The 21090-nt window shown below is 42.0% G+C and overlaps 1 protein-coding gene across 1 annotated transcript; it reads right to left on the bottom strand.

The window, feature by feature from the left end:
• Positions 1-1346: 1346 nt before the first annotated feature.
• YEATS4 (YEATS domain containing 4) lies at positions 1347-19713 on the bottom strand. The gene is made up of 7 exons (XM_075856928.1): positions 19508-19713; positions 8483-8602; positions 7101-7167; positions 6932-7026; positions 3256-3348; positions 1722-1809; positions 1347-1619 (listed from the first exon to the last, which is right to left on the bottom strand). The coding sequence occupies exons 1-7, from the start codon at positions 19556-19558 to the stop codon at positions 1450-1452; spliced, it is 684 nt and encodes a 227-aa protein (XP_075713043.1). The 5' UTR covers positions 19559-19713; the 3' UTR covers positions 1347-1449.
• Positions 19714-21090: the final 1377 nt, after the last annotated feature.

The following is a 21090-nucleotide window of genomic DNA, read 5'->3' on the forward strand; positions in this document are numbered from 1 at the left end:
AAAAAACCCCCAGCTAATTCCTTGTAGGAAACAAGCGTACTCTTAAAGCAGTTTACTTGACCACTTAATAGAAAAATATGGAGAAACCCTGCTCTAGTGAGACCCTACCAGTGGCCAGTCTATGCCAAGATGTATAAAAATAATTACCTCAATTTTATATTAATGTCTCCTTAACCCACTAGAACATTAATAAATAGAAGCACAAAATGAGTTATGTTGCTGAAACTGAGTAATATGTATAAAATGTATATTAGTTAACTAAATTGCTGTATCTAACTATTGTAGAGATGTTTTAAATTCTTTGTAAGAAGAAATTCCCCCACTACTCAAGACAGTATATAGATATCATGAGACATTACAAATATACCTGGAATACATCTGGAAAGTTTTTAGCTTGGAAGAAATGTGCTGCCATATATAGAAGTTTGGACGTACGTATTCTATGTTTGTCATCTGATTGGTTAGGCTGGGTTCCCACGGGACCGATACGCTGTGTGGTTTTTACACAGCGTATCGACCTGCAACACGTTGTGGTTTCTGTCTGTCTCGCTGCACATATGCCGCCAAAGCCACGACACTGGGTTTTCTGTTGCAGGTTTTGCATCCCCATTGAATTCAATGGGGAAAACCCGCAAAGCAAGAACAAAAACGTATCACATTGCCATGCTGCGGAATTAAATTCTGCACCGCAGGTCATTTAATGTTTATGCTGCAGGTTTTTTCTGCAGCGTGGGCATGAGATTTTCATCATCTCATCCACTTTGCTGCAACTTTTCCTTGGATACTCCAACAAAACCACAGGAGGGGTTATGCGGCACAGGCCTGTCAAAACTACCCTACACAACAACTAGTAGGGGGTGCTTCAGTTTGAAAAGCATTGCACTTGAGACTAACAATTTTTCATGGATAAACTATCAGGGTATGTTCACACGAGGTCATTACATCCGTAATTGACGGACGTATTTCGGCCGCAAGTACCGGACTGAACACACTGCAGGGAGCCGGGCTCCTAGCATCATAGTTATGTACGACGCTAGGAGTCCCTGCCTCTCCATGGAACTACTGTCCCGTACTGAAAACATGATTACAGTACGGGACAGTTGTCCCGCAGCGAGGCAGGGCCTCCTAGCGTCATACATAACTGATGCTAGGAGCCCGGCTCCCTGCAGTGTGTTCAGTCCGGTACTTTTGGCCGAAATACGTCCGTCAATTACGGACGTAACGTGCTCGTGTGAATATACCCTCGCACCAAAGGGTCTGGAAAGATGTTTCTGCCCATGGCCAATGTCAATGCTGGTTTAAATATAGTCGCACAAGGTACCAATGCCCTAAAATCTTAACGTTAGTTTAAAGCATAGATCACTTTTTAATGCTATAAAATATTACATTTATTTACAATGTTGCTAACAAAAAACAAAAAAAACTACACAGGCAGAGTCTATATTCCGTCTATATATCTTTAGACTGATCGTCGTCTTCAAGTTTCTTGATCTCATTTTTCAAACAGTTAATTGTCTCCCGGCTGGCTTTTAATCTCTCCTTCAACTCAGAGATTTCAAAACTTGTTTTCTTCTTGGCAGTGTCCAATTTTTCTCTGGTTTTAGCTTCTAGTTCTGTGACTAAAATAGCAAATGAAAGCATTTAGGTGATCACCAAAACTAGGGTTAAAGAAATTCCGAATGAGGTTGTCATTTAATGTAAAATGATGAACTGAAACTTACATTCCGTTTCATGTTTATATGCTCCAAGGGTTAATTGGCGGGAAGTAGTTAGAAGCTGCTGCATCATTGCTGTAGGGTCTTGGAAAATCTACAGTAATAACATGACAATTCTTCAGATACTATATAAATATATAGGTCAATATGTGCACACAAAAGTAAAAGAGACAAATGTGATGTGAACAGGGCCTTAATGCCCTACGTTTAGCAGGTAGGTCGGGAAAATGTTCTATGTGTGGATCCCGGTGAGTTGACAGGGCAGACCAAGCTTCCCCTGCTGTGTTTGTAAGCTCCAGTGCAACTGTCCATATAGGTCACTGGAGCTTTCCGACATATCCATTAGCCAGTCACTGATCTCTGTTCAACAGTAGCATCCATCACCCATATATTATAGAATGTTTAACAAATATGTCATGAGAGTTCATAGCTTATCAGTTACATAGGCTATTACGGATGTGCCACAGCCTACATTTAAAATATGTCGACTGCTTTTTTGCTGACTACTACATTAAACGTAGGCAAAAAACACTGTGTAGATAGGCTTACTCCTACCTAGAACTAGGCAAGATAAAAGAGCATCCTTCCTAGGAGCCAATTACAGAAGCCTCATACCAGATCACTCCCGTGTGACGCCGCACATATGGCATCCAATGGAGAATGCCACGTATGAAATCAAGCCCTATCTGTGAGCGTTGGGCACAGACCGATTTATGGTGCAAAGGAAAAGTGGAGTAGTTGCTCATGGCAAACAATCTGTTTGCTGCTTTCAGAGGGCCTCTGAGAAATAAAAGGCGTAATCTGATTTATTTTTTCTTTGATGCTAGACAGCTATAGGGTAGCAACACACTAGGCATAAACTGTGGATCCTCCGCAACGGATTTCATCGCAGAAAATCTGCAGCATATTACAGTAGCAGCAGCAGTGTGTGTGAGATTTTAACAAATCTCTTCCCCACACAGCGGAAAAAAACAGCTGGGAAAAAAAAACGCACAAATTGACCTGCGGTGCGGTTTTATTGCTGCTCATGTGTTGCAGTTTCCCCCCATTGAATTTAATAGGGTGCTTAAAGCCACAACAAAGTGTGTGTTGCGACGTTTGTGGCAGAATCTAAGCAATTCCGCAACAAAAATCGCGCGAGAAAAAAATAATAATTCTACTTACCCAGAGTTCGCCGCTGCTCCAGTCTGGCCTCCTGGGATAACGTTTCATCCCAAGTGACCACTGCAGCCAATCACAGGCTGCAGGTGTCACACGACCTGCAACGTCATCGCAGGAGGCCGGAATCCACAGAAGAGAGGGAAGGGGTAAATACGAACATGGTTTGTGTTTTTCAGATGCTGCTTTCCGCAGCGAATATTTTTTTTCATACGGCGGTCCCTGCGGTGTTTAGGGTGAATACGCTGTGCAACTTGACGCAGCGTATCCGCCTTGAACACCATGTGTGCGTTCTTACCCTTAGAAGATCAATCACAACACCATACTGAAAGTGAAATCTAATGCACAAGTTATTTCCCTTGAATAGACAGAGGTTTCTTACCATTTCATCATAAAATTCTGAAACAACAGTCTTCTTCCCAAGCATAGCATTTGTGTCTGACTGAAATAACTTAAGCAGATGGTACAAAGTGACCTAAACAGAAGGAAAAAAAAAAATCAGAAAAAGAAAATAGCCAACTAAACCACTAAGCTTTTGTAAAACAAGCCATCCTTAACTAAAGAACTACCGTATATTTTAAACTAAAGGTAACGCATCCAGGCTTGAAGAAAAAAAAACAACTTCCCTGTTGGTCAAAGTAGTGGATGGGTTAATGTCACTATTTCTGGCAGTCTAAGATAAAAGTGGGGGATTAATACCTGGTGGTCTAGCATATATGAGAGGAATGATATTTTGTTCACTGCGGTTCTAGGATAAAAAGGTGTAGTAGCAAAGTTCATCAAATTCCTCAGGCATCCACCACATGCAATACGTGGCCTTGCTAGTAGGGACTTTTTAAGTGCGTCTGAAAGATTAGAAATGGACTATTATCAAATTAAAAGACACCTACCAGATAAAACAAAAAGGCTGTGTACAAAAAAAAAAAAAGTTTTTCTTAAAATTTGTCCTGAAGTTTCAGATATTGCTTGTTTACAGGACTAAAGCCTGAAGAGAGAGGCTCTGTTCAGAGTTTTTTGCAGGCCGGAAAATCTGCCTGCAATTTTTTACTGCGATTTTCACCCGTGGCCTCTGAGCACCGCGGGCAAAAACCGCTTTCTCTGCATCCCATGGATTTCAATGGGGGGTCAGAGGTGCAAGTGACGTGGCAAGAAAGACCATGCTGGTTTTTGGTTTTTTTACCGCAAGCAGCAAAAAATAAAACTCCTCCGCCTCCCATTGAAATCAATAGGTGGCGGTTTCGGACATTTTTTGGCACTGATTCAAATAGGGTTTCCGCGTCAAAAAGAACTGGTGTTAACTGGGCCAATTTCCGATATTTTCTGTTCAAATTTGGGCCAGGTGCAATTTTTTCATGTCAATCTACTGTGTATTGAAATCCCCTAATACATAGATGTGCGTGCGCACGCACGCACGCACACACACACGCACGCACGCACGCACGCACACACTATTCAATTGTATTTGGAGATACAAAGTGTTTATGGCAACACTGCACTAGAATGAAACCATATTTACCTAAGGCATTCAGACGATCGTGTCCGATTTGCACACGTAAAAAACGCAGCGTTTTCCTACATTTCTTGCCGAGTGCGTCACGTATTGGCATCAGTGTGCTTTGTGTGTGGCATGCGTTTTTCACGTCCGTGCAAGCACTTTTTAAAAAAAAATTATTTCTCTGCTTTTCAATGTATTTGATGTGTGAAACACGGACAGCACACAGATGTCGTCCGTATGCTGCCCGTGGGTTTCACGCACACAGACTGCAATTTGCGACTAGGTGAGTGAAAACGCACCAATATAGGACATGCAGTGAGGTTCACGCAACGGACAGTCGCAATGTGAAAACTCACGCATATCTGAATAGCCCCATGGAAATGAAGGGGTCTGTGTGCCGTGAGTTATTTAAACAAACAGCACCCGGACTAGTATTACGCTCAGCTCAGCATTTCTTTCATCTGCAGTTTGCGGTTGTCACTTGTTCTGTCATAACTGGCTATTATCTGAGGAGTCATGTGGGGAGGCTGAAGTGGGGGGGTGTCGTCATTTTAGATGCCCCTATATTTGGTTCTGGTGTGGTTTTAAAGATGAGAATATCCGCTCTAGAGAATCACAGTTCTAGGTGCTATAGACCAGGAGATACGGGCAGCTAAAGACTGGGGAATGCGAGCTGTAGATCCCATTCTCCACTATATGTCTTTAACCACCTGTATCGCTGGTTCTATAGCACATAAAATCGCAATGGTCTACAGCTCAGATTCTCTTTAAATCTACACCAGAACCATGGTTTTAGGTTCTACAGAGCCAAAGATAGGGGCATCCGAAGTGACCCCTCCAGCCGCTCAGCCCGACTCCTCCTCAGTTAACAGACAGTGTGTGACTTTCAGCTAATTTGCATATGACTTTGAAGGTTTTTGTTTTTTTCTTTATAGGTAAACAGGTGATTTTTAACATTAAAGAGGGAAAGCTAAAAAGCAGTAAGGGTATGTTCACACGACTTATTTTCGTCCGTTTTTCAGGCCGAAAAATCAGAGGCAGAACGCCTCTAAACATCTGCCCATTGATTTCAATGGTAAAACTGCATTCTGTTCCAACGGAGCGTTTTTTTACGCGTAAACAAACGGCTGCGAAAAAGTGCAGGACACTTCTTGGGACTTTTTAGAGCTGTTTTCCATAGACTCTACTGAAAAAAGCTCAGAAACTCGCAAGTGGCACAAAAACGTCTGAAAATCAGGAGCTGTTTTCTCTTGAAAACAGCTCCGTATTTTGAGACGTTTTAGACTCTGCGTGTGAAAATACCCTAACAGTTAGCACTATATATGTCTGCTTCAACCTGCTACTGATTGGCTGTATACACCATGTGACTGTTGCAGCCAATCAGAAGAAGTCAGTCATTGGCAACACAGCTTGCCTTTTATATATTAGTATGATGTGCACCTCTAAATTTGGCGCATTTCCCACCGACAAAGATTAGTTGAGTGACAATTTATTTGTCTCCATTACCAATGCACACAAGAGTGGAAAGTAAGATATATAGAAGTAAAATTAAAGGAACAGTGTCATCACAAATTATTTTTTTATATGTTAAAGATGTTAGTGCTTTATTAAAAACGTTTATATTCATTTGTGTGTTTGTGTTTTACTTTTTCTTATTTTTACACTTTTTCTTCCCTATGGGGGCTGCCATTTTTTGTTCCATTTCTGTGTGTGTCGATTAACGACACATACAGACATGGAATACGGCAGCCACAGTCCCATAGGGACTGCGAACGGCTCCCGTCCCATTGACTGCAGTGTACGGCGTCTGTGTGGGAACTGCGCATGCGCCGCTCCCACACAGTCCTATTCGAAATTGGCGCCGTCCGGCGCCATTTTCCTGTGGACCGGAAGTCGCGGCCGGACAGTAATATTACTACTTCCGGTCGCGGCTTCCGGATTTGTGCACTTGCACCAGCGGCAGCAAACGGAGCGGACGGGCCGGAGGGAGCCGCGGCGGCAGGAGCAGGTAAGAGATTTCAATGTATGTTCGGGTTTGTGTGTGTTTACTACTGTATGCAAACCTACTACACTGTGGGTTAGCTCAAAAAATGGCGACACACAGTGTAGGAGGTTACATCGTTCAAACCCCTCGTTTATCCCGGCACTAGCCAGGATAAAGGAGGGGGGGATGCTGAGAGCTCACTAGAGCGAGGGCTTTTAACCCAATGTTGCAATGCTGCAATTTTGGGAACAGCTCCATCTAGTGACCAAAAATGGGTAGTATTATAAATTAGAAATAATTTATAATATTACATGGACTCGTGCAAAAAAATAAAAAAAATTTGAACAATGTTTAATCACCCACACACTAAATGTTTAATTTTTTTAAAAAAAACATGTTTTTCTGGCAACACATTCCCTTTAAGCGTCTATTGTTAGTACGAGCACTTGCCCAAACAGCCATTACCGGTTTTATCTAACTAATAAGTGTCCGTGAAGTTGTTACGCAGCAATATTCTATTCATCCAACTCCAATTATTTGAATACCTTGCATACTACCAATACATGCAAAAATACTTACAGGTCGTTCATTTGGATCAATAAAAAATATTTTGATGATTATCTCAAATTCACCCCATCCAGTCTCAGTAATTTCATAAGGTGGCTTCGTAACAACTAAAATAAAATAAAAAAATTAGATTTAATATTTTGTACGATGTCCCTTTTTGTGTAAGGGGATTAAAACCTACCTCTTAAAGGATTTCCATAGCTTTCATGCAATTTAAACTGAATTTTCTTCACATAGGCCGACATATCCTGAAAAGAAATAAAGGCCACATATTAACCTTTTTCGGGAAGCAGCTATTTGTTCTACTTTAATGTATTCCAAGGCACACAACTTGAAATTTTCCGTCTATATAGCCGTATGAGGGCTTGTTTTTTGTGAGAAAATTTTTATTTTTTAATGGCACCCTTGTTGGGGAACATTTAAAGTATACAAAAATATACATTATGGGGAGGGGGATAAAAAAAAAAAAAAACACTTTTTGGGATTAGTTTTATCATCGTTTATTGTGTGGTATAAATGACATGTGAACTTTATTCTGTGGCTTGCTACAATTACGGTGAGACAAATTTAGAATTTTTTTCGGTTTTACGACTATCGCACAACAAACAGTTTTTATTGAATTAAAATTTGTTGCGGCACCACGTTCTGAGAGCCATAACTTTAAGGGTATGTGCACACGATAACGACCATTACGTCTGAAATTACGGAGCCGTTTTCAGGCGAAAACAGCTCCGTAATTTCAGACGTAATTGCTCGTACTCGCATTTTGCAAGACGTCTTTGACGGCCGTAATTTGGAGCTGTTCTTCATTGGATTCAATGAAAAACTGCTCAAATTACGTCCAAAGAAGTGTCCTGCACGTCTTTGACGAGGCTGTTATTTTACGCGTCGTCTTTTGACAGCGACGCGTAAAATGACAGGTCGTCGGCACAGTACGTCGGCAAACCCATTCAAATGAATGGGCAGATGTTTGCCAACGTATTGGAGCCGTATTTTCAGCCGTAAATCGAGGCATAATACGCCTCGTTTACGCCTGAAAATAGGTCGTGTGAACCCAGCCTTACTGTCGACAGAGCCGTATGAGAGCTTGTTTATTGTGGGACGAGATGGCACCATTTAGGGGTACATATAACTTATTGATTAACTTAAAGTGGTTATCTAAACTCTTAAAAAATAAGATCAGCAGCAAATGGGACTGTTGCAGCCAATCAGTGGCCTCCGCAGTCAAGCTCCTTTCAACTTTCATCATGGCTCCCATCACTGCGCAGTGATAACAGTAGTACATAAAAAAAATACTGGTGGGCCCGTCAAAATATCTGTGCTGGAGCGATAGGGAATCGAAAAGGTGGATATTATTATTTTTGTTATTTTATAACATTTGCTGCTGTTATCTTATTTTCAAATGTTGGAAAACCCATTTAAAAACAGCAATTCCGCCATTGTTTTTTGCGTTTGAAATTTGCCCAGTTCACCGTGCAACGTAAATAATGTGTTACCTTTATTGTCACCATTATAGATATATAACATATCTGACAAAAAAAAAAAAAATCTTGTTGCCAGTACCTCATTACGATAAGGTTTCACGTAAACGGTCCACTGGTGAGTATGCCCATCTTCTTCTCTCTTCTTACCAAAGTAACGTGCAACATTTCCATAGACGATAGGTTTGACAATTGTGACTCCCTAAATTGAGCAAAAAAAAGAAATACTAAAATTCTGAACAGAGAAAAAACACAAACAAAACACCACAGAGATATGGCAGCTTCTATTTAAAGAGGCTCTGTCACCAGATTTTGCAACCCCTATCTGCTATTGCAGCAGATAGGCGCTGCAATGTAGATTACAGTAACGTTTTTATTTTAAAAAAACGAGCATTTTTGGCCAAGTTATGACCATTTTTGTAGTTATGCAAATGAGGCTTGCAAAAGTCCAAGTGGGTGTGTTTAAAAGTACAAGTCCAAGTGGGTGTGTATTATGTGCGTACATCGGGGCGTTTTTAATACTTTCACTAGCTGGGCGCTCTGATGAGAAGTAACATCCTCTTCTCTTCAGAACGCCCAGCTTGTGACAGTGCAGATCTGTGACGTCACTCACAGGTCCTGCATCGTGACGGCCACATCGGCACCAGAGGCTACAGATGATTCTGCAGCAGCATCAGCGTTTGCAGGTAAGTCGATCTTACCTGCAAACGCTGATGCTGCTGCAGAATCAACTGTAGCCTCTGCTGCCGATGTGGCCGTCACGATGCAGGACCTGTGAGTGACGTCACAGATCTGCACTGTCACAAGCTGGGCGTTCTGAAGAGAAGAGGATGTTACTTCTCTTCACAGCGCCCAGCTAGTAAAAGTATTAAAAACGCCCCGATGTACGCACATAATACACACCCACTTGGACTTGTACTTTTAAACACACCCACTTGGACTTTTGCAAGCCTCATTTGCATAACTACAAAAATGGTCATAACTTGGCCAAAAATGCTCGTTTTTTTAAAATAAAAACGTTACTGTAATCTACATTGCAGCGCCTATCTGCTGCAATAGCAGATAGGGGTTGCAAAATCTGGTGACAGAGCCTCTTTAAAGAGGCTCTGTCACCAGATTATAAGTGCCCTATTTCCTACATAATGTGATCGGCGCTGTAATGTAGATAACAGTGGTTTTTATTTTGAAAAACAATCATTTTTGAGCAAGTTATCAAAAATTTTAGATTTATGCTAATTAGTATCTTAATAGACAACTGGCCGTGTTTTTACTTTTTACCAACTGGGCGTTGTACAGAGGAGTGTATGACGCTGACCAATCAGCGTCATACACTTCTCTCCATTCATTTTTAGCAGTACTCTTGCGAGATCACGCTGTGCTGTCACATACTCCCATATTAACTTTACCGAAGTGTCTTGGGAGTGAATAGACACCACCTCCAGCCAGGAAGCGATGTCTATTCATCACTCCCGACACTTCGGTAAAGTTTCTGTGAATGACAGTGCACGTGATCTCGCAAGATCACGCTATGTTGCGAGTACTGCTAAAAATGAATGGAGAGAAGTGTACGACGCTGATTGGTCAGCGTCATACACTTCTCTTTACAGCGCCCAGTTGTCTATTAAGAAAGTAATTAGCATAAATCTAAATTTGCTCATAACTTGCTCCTTCTTGAGAAAAAGATAAAAAAAGAAGAGAAAACGGCGCTCCTCTAAGGTGAGATCGTTCTCATAACTTGCTCAAAATTGATTGTTTTTCAAAATAAAAGAACACTTATCTACATTACAGCGCCGATCAGATTATGTAGGAGATAGGGCACTTATAATCTGGTGACAGAGCCTCTTTAAGGGGTAGTCCACACAGCATGTTTTGGTGCCGATATCGATGCAGAAACTGCATCTGAATCAGCACCAAACACACACCCCAAATGGCCCCCTATTTTTTTCAGTGGGTGGCAGAGGCATTTTTATTATACCGGGCAGCTCGCGGAAAAACCAGAAACTGCTCTAAGAAAGAGCATGCCACTTTTTTTTTTTTATCAATGGGAGGTAGAAAAAAAATCTGCAACGCTCATTTGGAGCATTTTTGTTGCATTACATTCATACGGCTAACAAAAACCACTGCAAAAAAAAAGCTTTAACAAATGCATTACATTCATACGGCTAACAAAAACAACTGCAAAAAAAAAGCTTTAACAAAATGCTGCCATTTCAAAATCTGCCTCACAATTTCTGATCTATATTTGAGGCAGATTTTTTCTGCCAGACAAAATAACGCTGTGTTAACTCCCCCTTAGGCCTCATGCACACTTCCATCACCATTTTCACAGGCGTTTCTCACGGATCCGTGTGTCCGTTATGGTATTCGTGTCTACTCCGTGTCCGTTCCGTGTTTCCGTTTCAAACGGACGTTGTGCTTCCGTTTGGCTTCCGTGTTTCCATTAAAAAAACGGAAGGTATTGAACTTTATTTGAACTTGTCCCAGTCTGTGAACTTTGGCACGCCCTGCCGTTGCTAGGGCAACGGATCCGTCAAAAACGGACGGTACACGGAAACCTTCCATGTGCCGCCTGTATTTTTGGCAGACCCATTGACTTCTATGGGCCCCACGGTCACAGATTCACTAATCAAAGTAGGACATGCTCTATTTTTGACGTAACGGAACAACGGATCTGTCAAAATAACGGAAGCGTGCATGGGCCCATTGAAATAAATGGGTTCAGGGTGCTATTAGTGACAAAAACGGACAGCACCCTGAAGGGAAAAAACTGAAGTGGGCATGAGGCCTTATGTCGACATATTTTACATTATAATGATAAAATATGCTTCTATATGCACTGCACTGACATTAAAGGGACAATAAACATAGAAATTAATGGATAAACGTAAACCGGAGATATTTTGCTCCAGATTGTCAGTCTGTTTTAGGAACATGTAGAAAATCCTACAGTCTTGTAGAAACCATGATGATCCGTTCATTTTCAGCTAGGGAACATCCCAGGGGGCGAAGCATAGCAACGGTGCAGGGCTGAAAAGAGTAACTGCACTTTCTGCTAACTTTTGATATATCATAGAGACATATGAAATGTTTAGATCGGTGGGGTCCGGGTGCTGAGACTCCCAACCGTTGCTGAAACCAAGGAGCAGAAATGCCAAGATAAGCACTCTGCACCTTCGGCCGTGATCCGCGCTCTTTGTCCAGATGAAGACGGCTCACAGACGTTCTATGTGAGCCATCTTCAGTCTAATAAGGAGCGCTGATTACGGTCAAAGGTGCAGGGCGCTCAGCTAAGTGCTTCTGCACCTTCATTTCAGCGTCGATGCGGGGTCTCAGCACCCAGACGTCCATTTAATCAAACTTTTGATATGTCTCTACGACACATCAAAAATTTGAAGTTACTCTTTCCGGGTTTCCGTTTTTCTGCTCTGTCAACATAAGTGCAGGATCCGTCGCAATACGGACACCATCTTTAAAATACCTAAAGAATTGCGCAGCATGCTTAGACTGGATCTGCGATGGAAGATCCTATCGGAGACTGACGCAGATGTGAACAAAGCTTTGGGCCCTGTTCACACTGAGTTTTTAAAAATAAAAAAAAATCTGTCTCAAAATTCTTTCAGGAAAGTAATACAGCAATCAGGATCTCTGGCACTGCCCTCAGATAGGGCAGCATACACTTGGTGACCGACTCCCTTTAAGGGGTTAAACTAAAATGGTCAACAAAACCACAGTTTTGATAAGGCCCTATAGATTTATCTAAGGGCCAGTTCACACAGTTTTTTTGGTGCGGATTGTGTCTTGGAAACTGTGTCAGAATTAGCGCCAAAAATTGTCTGAAACCGCCTCCAGTTAATTTTTTTTTTTTTTTTTTTAAACAGAGGGCCATGTTCTTTCTTGCCGCCTCTGATCTCTCATTGAAATCGATGGGAGGCAGAAAAAGCTGTGATAACTGGCTGTACAGAGGAATGCAATGAGTAGCTTGAAAAACTCTTCAAAATCGTTCCAGTCAAGCGACTTTAGCATTTTTTTTGTAATCGCGACATGCTGGGATTTCAGAGCTGCAGCGATTTTTAAAGAGGCTCTGTCACCAGATTATCAAATCCCTATCTCCTATTGCATGTGATCGGCGCTGCAATGTAGATAACAGTAACGTTTGTTTTTTTTAAAAAACGATCATTTTTGTCCAAGTTATGAGCAATTTTATATTTATGCAAATGAGCCTTTCTAATGGACAACTGGGCGTGTTTTCTCTTATTTCCATCTGGGCGTGTATTGTGTGTGTAACATCTGGGCGTGTATTGTGTGTGTAACATCTGGGCGTGTATTGTGTGTGTAACATCTGGGCGTGTATTGTGTGTGTAACATCTGGGCGTGTATTGTGTGTGTAACATCTGGGCGTGTATTGTGTTTGTAACATCTGGGCGTGTATTGTGTTTGTAACATCTGGGCGTGTATTGTGTTTGTAACATCTGGGCGTGTATTGTGTTTGTAACATCTGGGCGTGTATTGTGTTTGTAACATCTGGGCGTTGTGAATAGAAGTGGATGATGCTGACATATGATTCTGACAAACACTTCTATTCACAACGCCCAGCTAGTAAAACAAGTAAACACGCCCAGATGTTACAAACACAATACACGCCCAGTTGGAAATAAGAGAAAACACGCCCAGTTGTCCATTAGAAATGCTCTTTTGCATAAATATAAAATTGCTCATAACTTGGCCAAAAATGATCGTTTAAAAAAAACAAAACGTTACTGTTATCTACATTGCAGCGCCGATCACATGCAATAGGAGATAGGGATTTGAGAACCTGGTGACAGAGCCTCTTTAACTCTTTCACGACCAATGACGAAAATTAACGTCCTGGTCGGCTGCTAGTTCCTGCCCCAGGACGTTCATTTTCGGCAGTATTTAAAACGGTCACTCTGTGTAAACACAGAGTGCCAGGCGCGCGCTGACAGCTGTCCTAGACAGCTGACATATCAGTCTCGCCGGACAGCGGACCATCGCCGCTGCTTTCGGCAATTAACCCCTTAAGTGCGGCGACGGATTGCCGTCGCCACATTTAAGTGGTTTGAAGCACATCGGCAGCCCCCACGAAGTGATCGTGGGGGCTACCGATGCTTGTCGTGGCAATCGGAGGTCAGATAATGACCTCCGGGTTGCCATGTACGGAAGCCTCGGAGGAGCATCCTCCGGCCGGGCCTCCTCGGCTTCCTGTCAGTGTGACAGTCACGTCACAATGACAGTTAGAGTACATTACACTACGTGTGTAGTGTAATGTACTCTAGCAGCGATCAAAGCTGCAAGACTAAGTGTCCCCTAGTGGGACAAGTGAAAAAAGTAAAAAAAAGGTTTTAAAAAAAGTGTAAAAATAAAAGTTATAAGTTCTATAAACACAAAATGCTTTTTTCCCCTATAATAAGACTTTTATTATAGAAAAAAAATGAACACGTTAAAAAAGTACACATATTTTGTATCACCGCGTTCGTAACGACCCCAACAATAAAACTGTAATGTTATTTTTCCCGCACGATGAACACCCCAAAAAAAAAAAAAATCTATAAAAAACTATGATAGAATCACAATTTTTTTGGTCACCACCGCTCCCTAAATAAAGAATAAAAAGTGATCAAAAAGTCGCATGTACCCGAAAATAGTACCAATAAAAACTTCTATCCGTCCCACAAAAAACAAGCCCTTACACAGCTTTTTGGACTAAAAAAATAAAAAAAATTATGGCTCTCAGAATATGGTGACAGAATTTTTTTTTTTTATATATAAATAAGTCATTTTATTGTGCAAACGCTAAAAAAAAAAAAAAGGACCAAACCTATATACATATAGTATCACCGTAATCGTACCGACCCGCAGAATAAAGTAAAAATGTCATTTATAGCGTACGGTGAGCGCCGCAAAAAGAAAACCTAAAAAACGGTGTCAGAATTCCTGTTTTTTGCTCAGGATTGCAAAAAAAATTTAATAAAAAGTGATCAAAAAAAATAAATAAAATCGCATGTACCCCAAAATGGTACCAATGAAAACTACAGATTGTCCCGCAACAAACAAGCCCTCACAGGGCTCCGGTGGTGAAAAAAATAAAAAAGTTTTGGCTTTCAGAATATGGCGATGCAAAATGTGCAGAGTGTCCAAAAGCGGATAAGATCGGGCGCCATTTATCAGTGCGACGCCGGCCACATATCTATGAATTATTATTTATTTACCCCATTATTATACCCTCTTATTATACTCTGATGTTCTTCGCACAGATTACGCATACCCCCACATTATAAACTGAAATACCAGCAAAACCCAAAACAAAACTACTGCCAAGCAAAATCTGCGCTCCAAAAGCAAAATGGCGTCCCTCCCTTCTGAGCCCTGCAGCGTGCCCAAGCAGCAGTTTGCGCCCACACATATGGCGTCGCCATACCCGAGAGAACCCGCTTAACGTTTTATGAGGTATTTGTCTTCTGTGGCACAAACTGGGCACAACATATTATGCACTAAAATGGCATATCAGTGGAAAATTGCAATATTCACTTTGAACCATCCGCTGTGCATTAACCCCTTTGCGCACTATGACTTAATTGCCCGTCATGGTGCGGGGCTTGATGTATGGAGCCGGCTCACGTGCTGAGCCCGCTCCATACGCTGCGGGTGTTGGCTGTGTATTACAGCAGGCCCCCTCGGTACTAACGGACAGGAACAGCGATCGCTCTGTTACAGAAGCCTGTAAGATTAACAATATACTGCAATACATTAGTATTGCAGTGTATTGTACCAGTGATCCAATGATCGCTGGCTCAAGTCCCCTAAGGGGACTGATTAATAAAATGTGTAGAAGAATTATAGTTATTAGTAGTGAGAATTATTTTTTTTTTAAAGTTAAAAAAAACAAAACACCTTTTCGCATTTTTTTTCTAAAGTAATGTAAAAAAAATGAACAAAATCGGTATCGCTACGTCCGTAAAAGTCCGAACTATTACAATATACCATTATTTAATTTGCACAGTGCACACCTTAAAAAAATAAAATAATTGAAACCGCCAAAATCGCTGTTTTTTTTTTTCGTCATCTTCGCTCTAAAAAAAAAATGTAATACAACTTTTGAATCACTTTATGTACCAAAAAATGGTACCAATAAAAACTGCAGCTCCTCCCGCAAGAAATAAGCCCTCACACCGCTCTATTGATGGAAAAATAAAAAAGTTATGGCTCTTGGAAAGCGGGGAGTGAAAATCTAAAATATGAAAGCAAAAAATGGATCAGTCCTGAAAGGGTTAATTCATTTCTAATGAAAAAAACGTATGATCACATGTGGGGTATTTCCATACTCGGGAGAAATTGCTTTATAAAAAAATGGTTGTTTTTTTCCTCCTTTATCCCTTGTGAAAATGAGAAAATGCAACATTTTAGTGGAAAAAATGTTGATATTAATTTTCGCGCCCTAATTCTAATAAACTCTGCAAAAGACCCGTGGGGTCTAAATGCTCACTATACCCCTAGAAAAATTCCTTGAAGGTTTTTCCAAAATGGGGTCACTTTTGGTGGGTTTCCACTGTTTTGGTCCCTCCAGTGCATTGCAAATGCGACATGGCACCGAAAACCATTCCAGCAAAATCATAAATCCAAATGGCGCTCCTTCCCTTCTGAGCCCTGCTGTGGGTCCAAACAGCAGTTTATTACCACATATGGGGTATTGTCGTAATCGGGAGACATTGCTTTACAAATGTTGGGGTGCATTTTCTTCGTTATTCCTTGTAAATAATAAAAATTTCTAGGTTTCAGAAAAAAGGTAAATTTTAATTTTTACAGACTAATTCCAATATATTTAGCGAAAAACCTGTGTGGTCAAAATGCTAACTATACCCCTAGATAAATACCTTAAGGGGTCTAGTTTTCTAAATGGGGTCGGTTATGGGGAGTTTCTATCGTTCTGGCAGCTCAAAGCTTCTCCAAATGTACAGTGGGGCCTAAAACATTTTCAAGCAAAATATGAGTTCTGAAAGCCTCCGGGTGCTCCCTTCCTTTGGGGCCCTGCCGTGTGTCCAAACAACGCATTAGGGCCACAATGTGGGTATTTTTGAAAACAGGAGAAACAGGGTTATAGATTTTGTGGTGTTTCTTCATTCTCATGGTCGCTTTACAAAGAAATTGGTCTTCAAACTGATAATTTTATGAAAAAAAAAGTGACTTTTTTTTTTCACCTGCTATGTATTCAATTTAGCAAAAAACTGTGGGGTAAAAATACTTACTATACCCTTAGGTAAATACCTTAAGGGGTCTAGTTTTCTAAATGGGGTCATTTGTGGGGGTTTCCATCACTCTGAGACCAATGAGCCTCTGAAAACCTGGCTTGGTGCAGGAAAACAAAATGTACTTCAAAATTTATAAAATTATTATTCAATTTGTAAGTCCTCTAAATTGCTGAAAATGTATTTTATTTTTTCAAAAGTGCTGCCAAAATAGAGTAAAGAGATGGAAATATATATTTAATTAAAAAAATTGTACAGTATGTGTGTACATATGTGACATATTGCAGTTAAAAATAGGGGAAAATGGTAATTTTTACAAAGTTTCTTCCTTCTATTTTTTAATTAATTTCCGCAAATCGTATCAGTCTACTTTTACCACTAAAATAAAGTACAACATGTGACGAAAAAACAATGTCAGAATTACTTGGATATTCAAAACTTTCACAGAGTTATTCTCTGATAAAGTCAGACATACCAGATTTGACAAATCTGGCTTGGTCATTAAGGTACAAACATGCCCGGTCATTAAGGGGTTAAGCTACACAATGCATTCCCAGGGACAGCCATTTATCACAGCTATTTTTTTTGTAGTACTCTGAGCCCTAGCCTAATGTAATTCCTTTGGTCAGCGATTTATCGCTCCCTGCAAAACAAAAGTCTACGTCTAGCCCCAGCCTAAGGATCCATTCACATGGTGCGATCAAATCACGGTTTATTGAAGTGATTACCGCTATTTGACCGCACCGTGTGAATAGACTAACAGTTGACAGCTAAACATGAGCGAATAGTTTCACCTAATTCACCAGGTCATCAATCACAAGGGGCAAATCAATTTTCCGATAATCCTAAATTCGCCAAAAGCAAGCCTCAAATTTAGAATATAAATTCACCCAGTGCATCCTTATGGCTGGTGAACCAATTCTTGACTAGGCGGAACTTAAAGGCTATGGAGACCTTTTGAGGGCATATACAAATAGGTCAGGGTCCGTTCATGGGTTCCTTCAGAGCTTTCTGTCAGGGAAACCCATGAACAGAATCCAAACAAACAAACCGAAACCATAGGTTCACCATTGATTTCAATAATGACGGAGCCGATGCAAATGGGTCACCGTTGTGTAAGGGTTCCGTCGTTTTGCCTAAATCAATACCATAGTAAACTACGCATTGAAATCAATGGTGATGCAAATGAAAAACTATGGTTTCCCTGACAGAAAGCTCCGACGGAACCCATGAATGGAATCCCATCGCAGATGTGAACGAAGCATTAGGCCGTATTCACACGAGCGTGTGCATTTTGCGCACGCAAAAAAACGTGGCGTTTTTGCACGCGCAAAAGGTACTTAACAGCTCCGTGTGGCATCACCATATGATGTGTGATTTTCGCGCAGCCGCCATCATTATGACACGGTTTGTATGTTTGTAAACAGAGAAGTACGTGGTTCTTTTCTTTTTTCATTCATACTTTTTACTGCTGTTGCGCGAATCACGAGCGTCCCACGGAAGTGCTTCCGTGTGCTGCGCGTGATTTTCACGCACCCATTGACTTCAATGGGTGTGTGATGCGCGAACAACGCACAAATATAGGACATGTCGTGTGTTTCACACAGCGGACTCACGCTGCGTGAAAATCACGGACTCTCTGCACGGCCCCATAGACTAACATAGGTCCGTGCGAGGCGCGTGATTTTGCACGGACGTATATGTCACGTTCGTGTAAATCCGCCCTTAGTGTGCTTAGAGTAACTTTATAATTAGTCTTTATTCAAAATTCCTTTTACCTTTGGATACAGCTGTTTTGTCTTCTTTATACAGAACAGCTGTATCGTTCGTTTTACACTGAGGTCTAGTTCACAGTTTTTTGGCGCTGTTCTTGATGAGGAAACTGCACCAAAAAACTTCCAAAATCGCCTCCCATTGATTTCAATGGGAGACGGAGGAGTTTTTCCCCGCGAGTGGAAAAAAAACCTGTTGCCGGAAAAAAAAACGACATGCTCTTTCTTCCTGCAGTTTTGTCATTGACCTCCCTTTGAAATAAATGGGAGGCAGAGAAAGCGTTTTTTTTCAGTGTTTTTTGCCCGCGGCACTCGATGGCCGCAGCCAAAAAACACCGCAAAAAATGTGGTAAAGAAATTGCAGGTAGGTCAAAATCTTTTCTGCCTGCAAAAAACTCAGTGTAAACATGGCCTGAACCAGTCAGTCCTGCGGACCGGTCAGGTTCAGTGTCGGCGGGTCTGTGACACGCAGGGTCCACCTGTAATCTATCACATCTAGGTTCATCATTTAGAGGTGATCAATTACAGGTGGATCCTGCCTGAAAGTTGCACCAAATATACTGATGGACATTTTTATTTAAAAAATAAATAAATAAAAAAGGTGTACATAGCCTAACTCAGGTAAAACACGTATTTAGTGACGATTTCTCCCCCACTTACTGACTTACTGCAGCTAGGACTACTACCTCCATCAGACTCCTATTGTGCTATATATATATATATATATATATATATATATATATATATATATATATTGTAAAACACACTCCCCTAGCAAATGTACCTAATCTTGTATAACTATACAAGGAAAACAAGAAGCTCGGGGAGGCTGCAGAGTAAATCCAAACCCTTCTTCTCGCCCATTGTTGTGGTACACGCTCGTATGACCGCGCGCCAGCTGCACACATGACGACTGCTAATGGCACCTTACAACAAAAAGTCGTTTAAACTAATAATGAACACATGCCAACGACCTAGTGCCCACTTCTGGGCACACAACCTCCAGATAAAGCCCTCTGGGGGGTCGACGACTCGTCTAGGGCCAGATACATAGAAGGGTCCAGGCCCCCTCACCTTTACTCTCCCTCCGGAATCCGGGCCGAATTCAGCCATCCTCTTAAACATATTGTAGCGGGAGGCGGCCGGGGAGGGGCAGGAGCAGCTCACGGACGAGCCAGCGCCACTCGCTGCAGGAAACGACCAGACTACGCCAAGAAGATAGCACACACTGTACAAAGAGTTGCGGGAATTTCAGCACCAGAAGCCGTGAGCTGAATGCTGATACAAACCTTCTGCGGTACTCGAAACCCTCCTATTTCATTGTGAGAATGGTACAGTCCAGTCAAACACACTCCCCCTTTGTCGCGACAACTTGCGGGCTTAGTGACGGGAGGGGCTAAGGAGTGACGTACAATTAAGATGCGGGAGAACGCAGTGAAGAGTTCCGTTTTGGTTTTTGTTTTGTTTTGGATTTTTTCTTGGTCAAGCTAATATTTTATAGGCCGGGTTTATTTTTTTGGCACATTGTTGTGAGAAAATATTTGTTTTCTAATAAGTAGGAGCATAATATAGGATTCAGTAAGAATAATTTGCACATCCAACGGCAAGCGTTCATAGTTTCCAACATTTAGAAAAAATTTCCAGGGACACTTCGGGTGTGACGTCTTTGGTGGGTGTGTCTTAGGAGGGCGTGGCTTTCCAGAATTTCTGCATACAAATAAAGGAACAAAAATTTCTGCACTAGTTTGGCTGACAACTATTTTGGTAGCTAGCATCGCTCTGGTTGTATACAGGCAGGCAGTGGCGTAACTATCGCGGTAGCGGCCGCTACGGGACCCGTGGCTTGAAGGGGCCGTGCCGCTAGCCGACACGCCGCCCCCCCCCATTGGCGCCGCTAGCAGCTGTTATGGCTACTACTGCTGCAGGGAAGGCTACTATGGGGCCCGCACCGCTGAGCCTCTAACATTTATGGGCCGGGCGACACGGGCCCCCTCATGCCCAGGGGCGTCGCTAGCACCGGAGGGGGCCCCGGTGCTAGCGACAGCCACCCCATCTTGCAGTAATTGTACTTGCGTCTATAGCACGCAGGTACAAATACATGCATTAGTTCTGAATGGCCGGGCATGTTCCATGCCTGACCATTCAACACCTTACAATGACGCTGATTGGAGCGCCTTTCAACAACTCTAGCGTCGTGATGACGTCATCATTCTGCACCGCCAATCAGCGCCTTTGAACGACGTGTCGTTCAGCTCCAGCAGACCTGCTCAGAAGAGAGCAGATCTGCATTGCCACCGGACGGGATCATGTGAGTATGTAAAGTTTTATCTTTTTTCTATACTAAAACTGTGAGTGCCATTATCTACAGTGGGGGCTCTATCTAGAGGGGGGGTCATCTATACGTGGGCCACTGAATACAGGGGGGGGGTCGGGTCTAGTCTATATGTAGCCCACCATTTTCCGGGGGGGGGCTATATGGGGATCTGGGCCACTATATACAGGGGGGGCTATATGGGGATCTGGGCCACTATATACAGGGGGGTCTATATGGGGATGTGGGGCACTATGCATAAGAGGGTATATATGTGTGGATGTGGGCCGCTATATACAGGGGGGGTCTATATGGGGATGTGGTGCACTATGCACAGGGGGGTATA

This window comes from Rhinoderma darwinii, chromosome 3 (assembly GCF_050947455.1).
Source record: "Rhinoderma darwinii isolate aRhiDar2 chromosome 3, aRhiDar2.hap1, whole genome shotgun sequence".
Taxonomy (NCBI): Eukaryota; Metazoa; Chordata; class Amphibia; order Anura; family Rhinodermatidae; genus Rhinoderma; species Rhinoderma darwinii.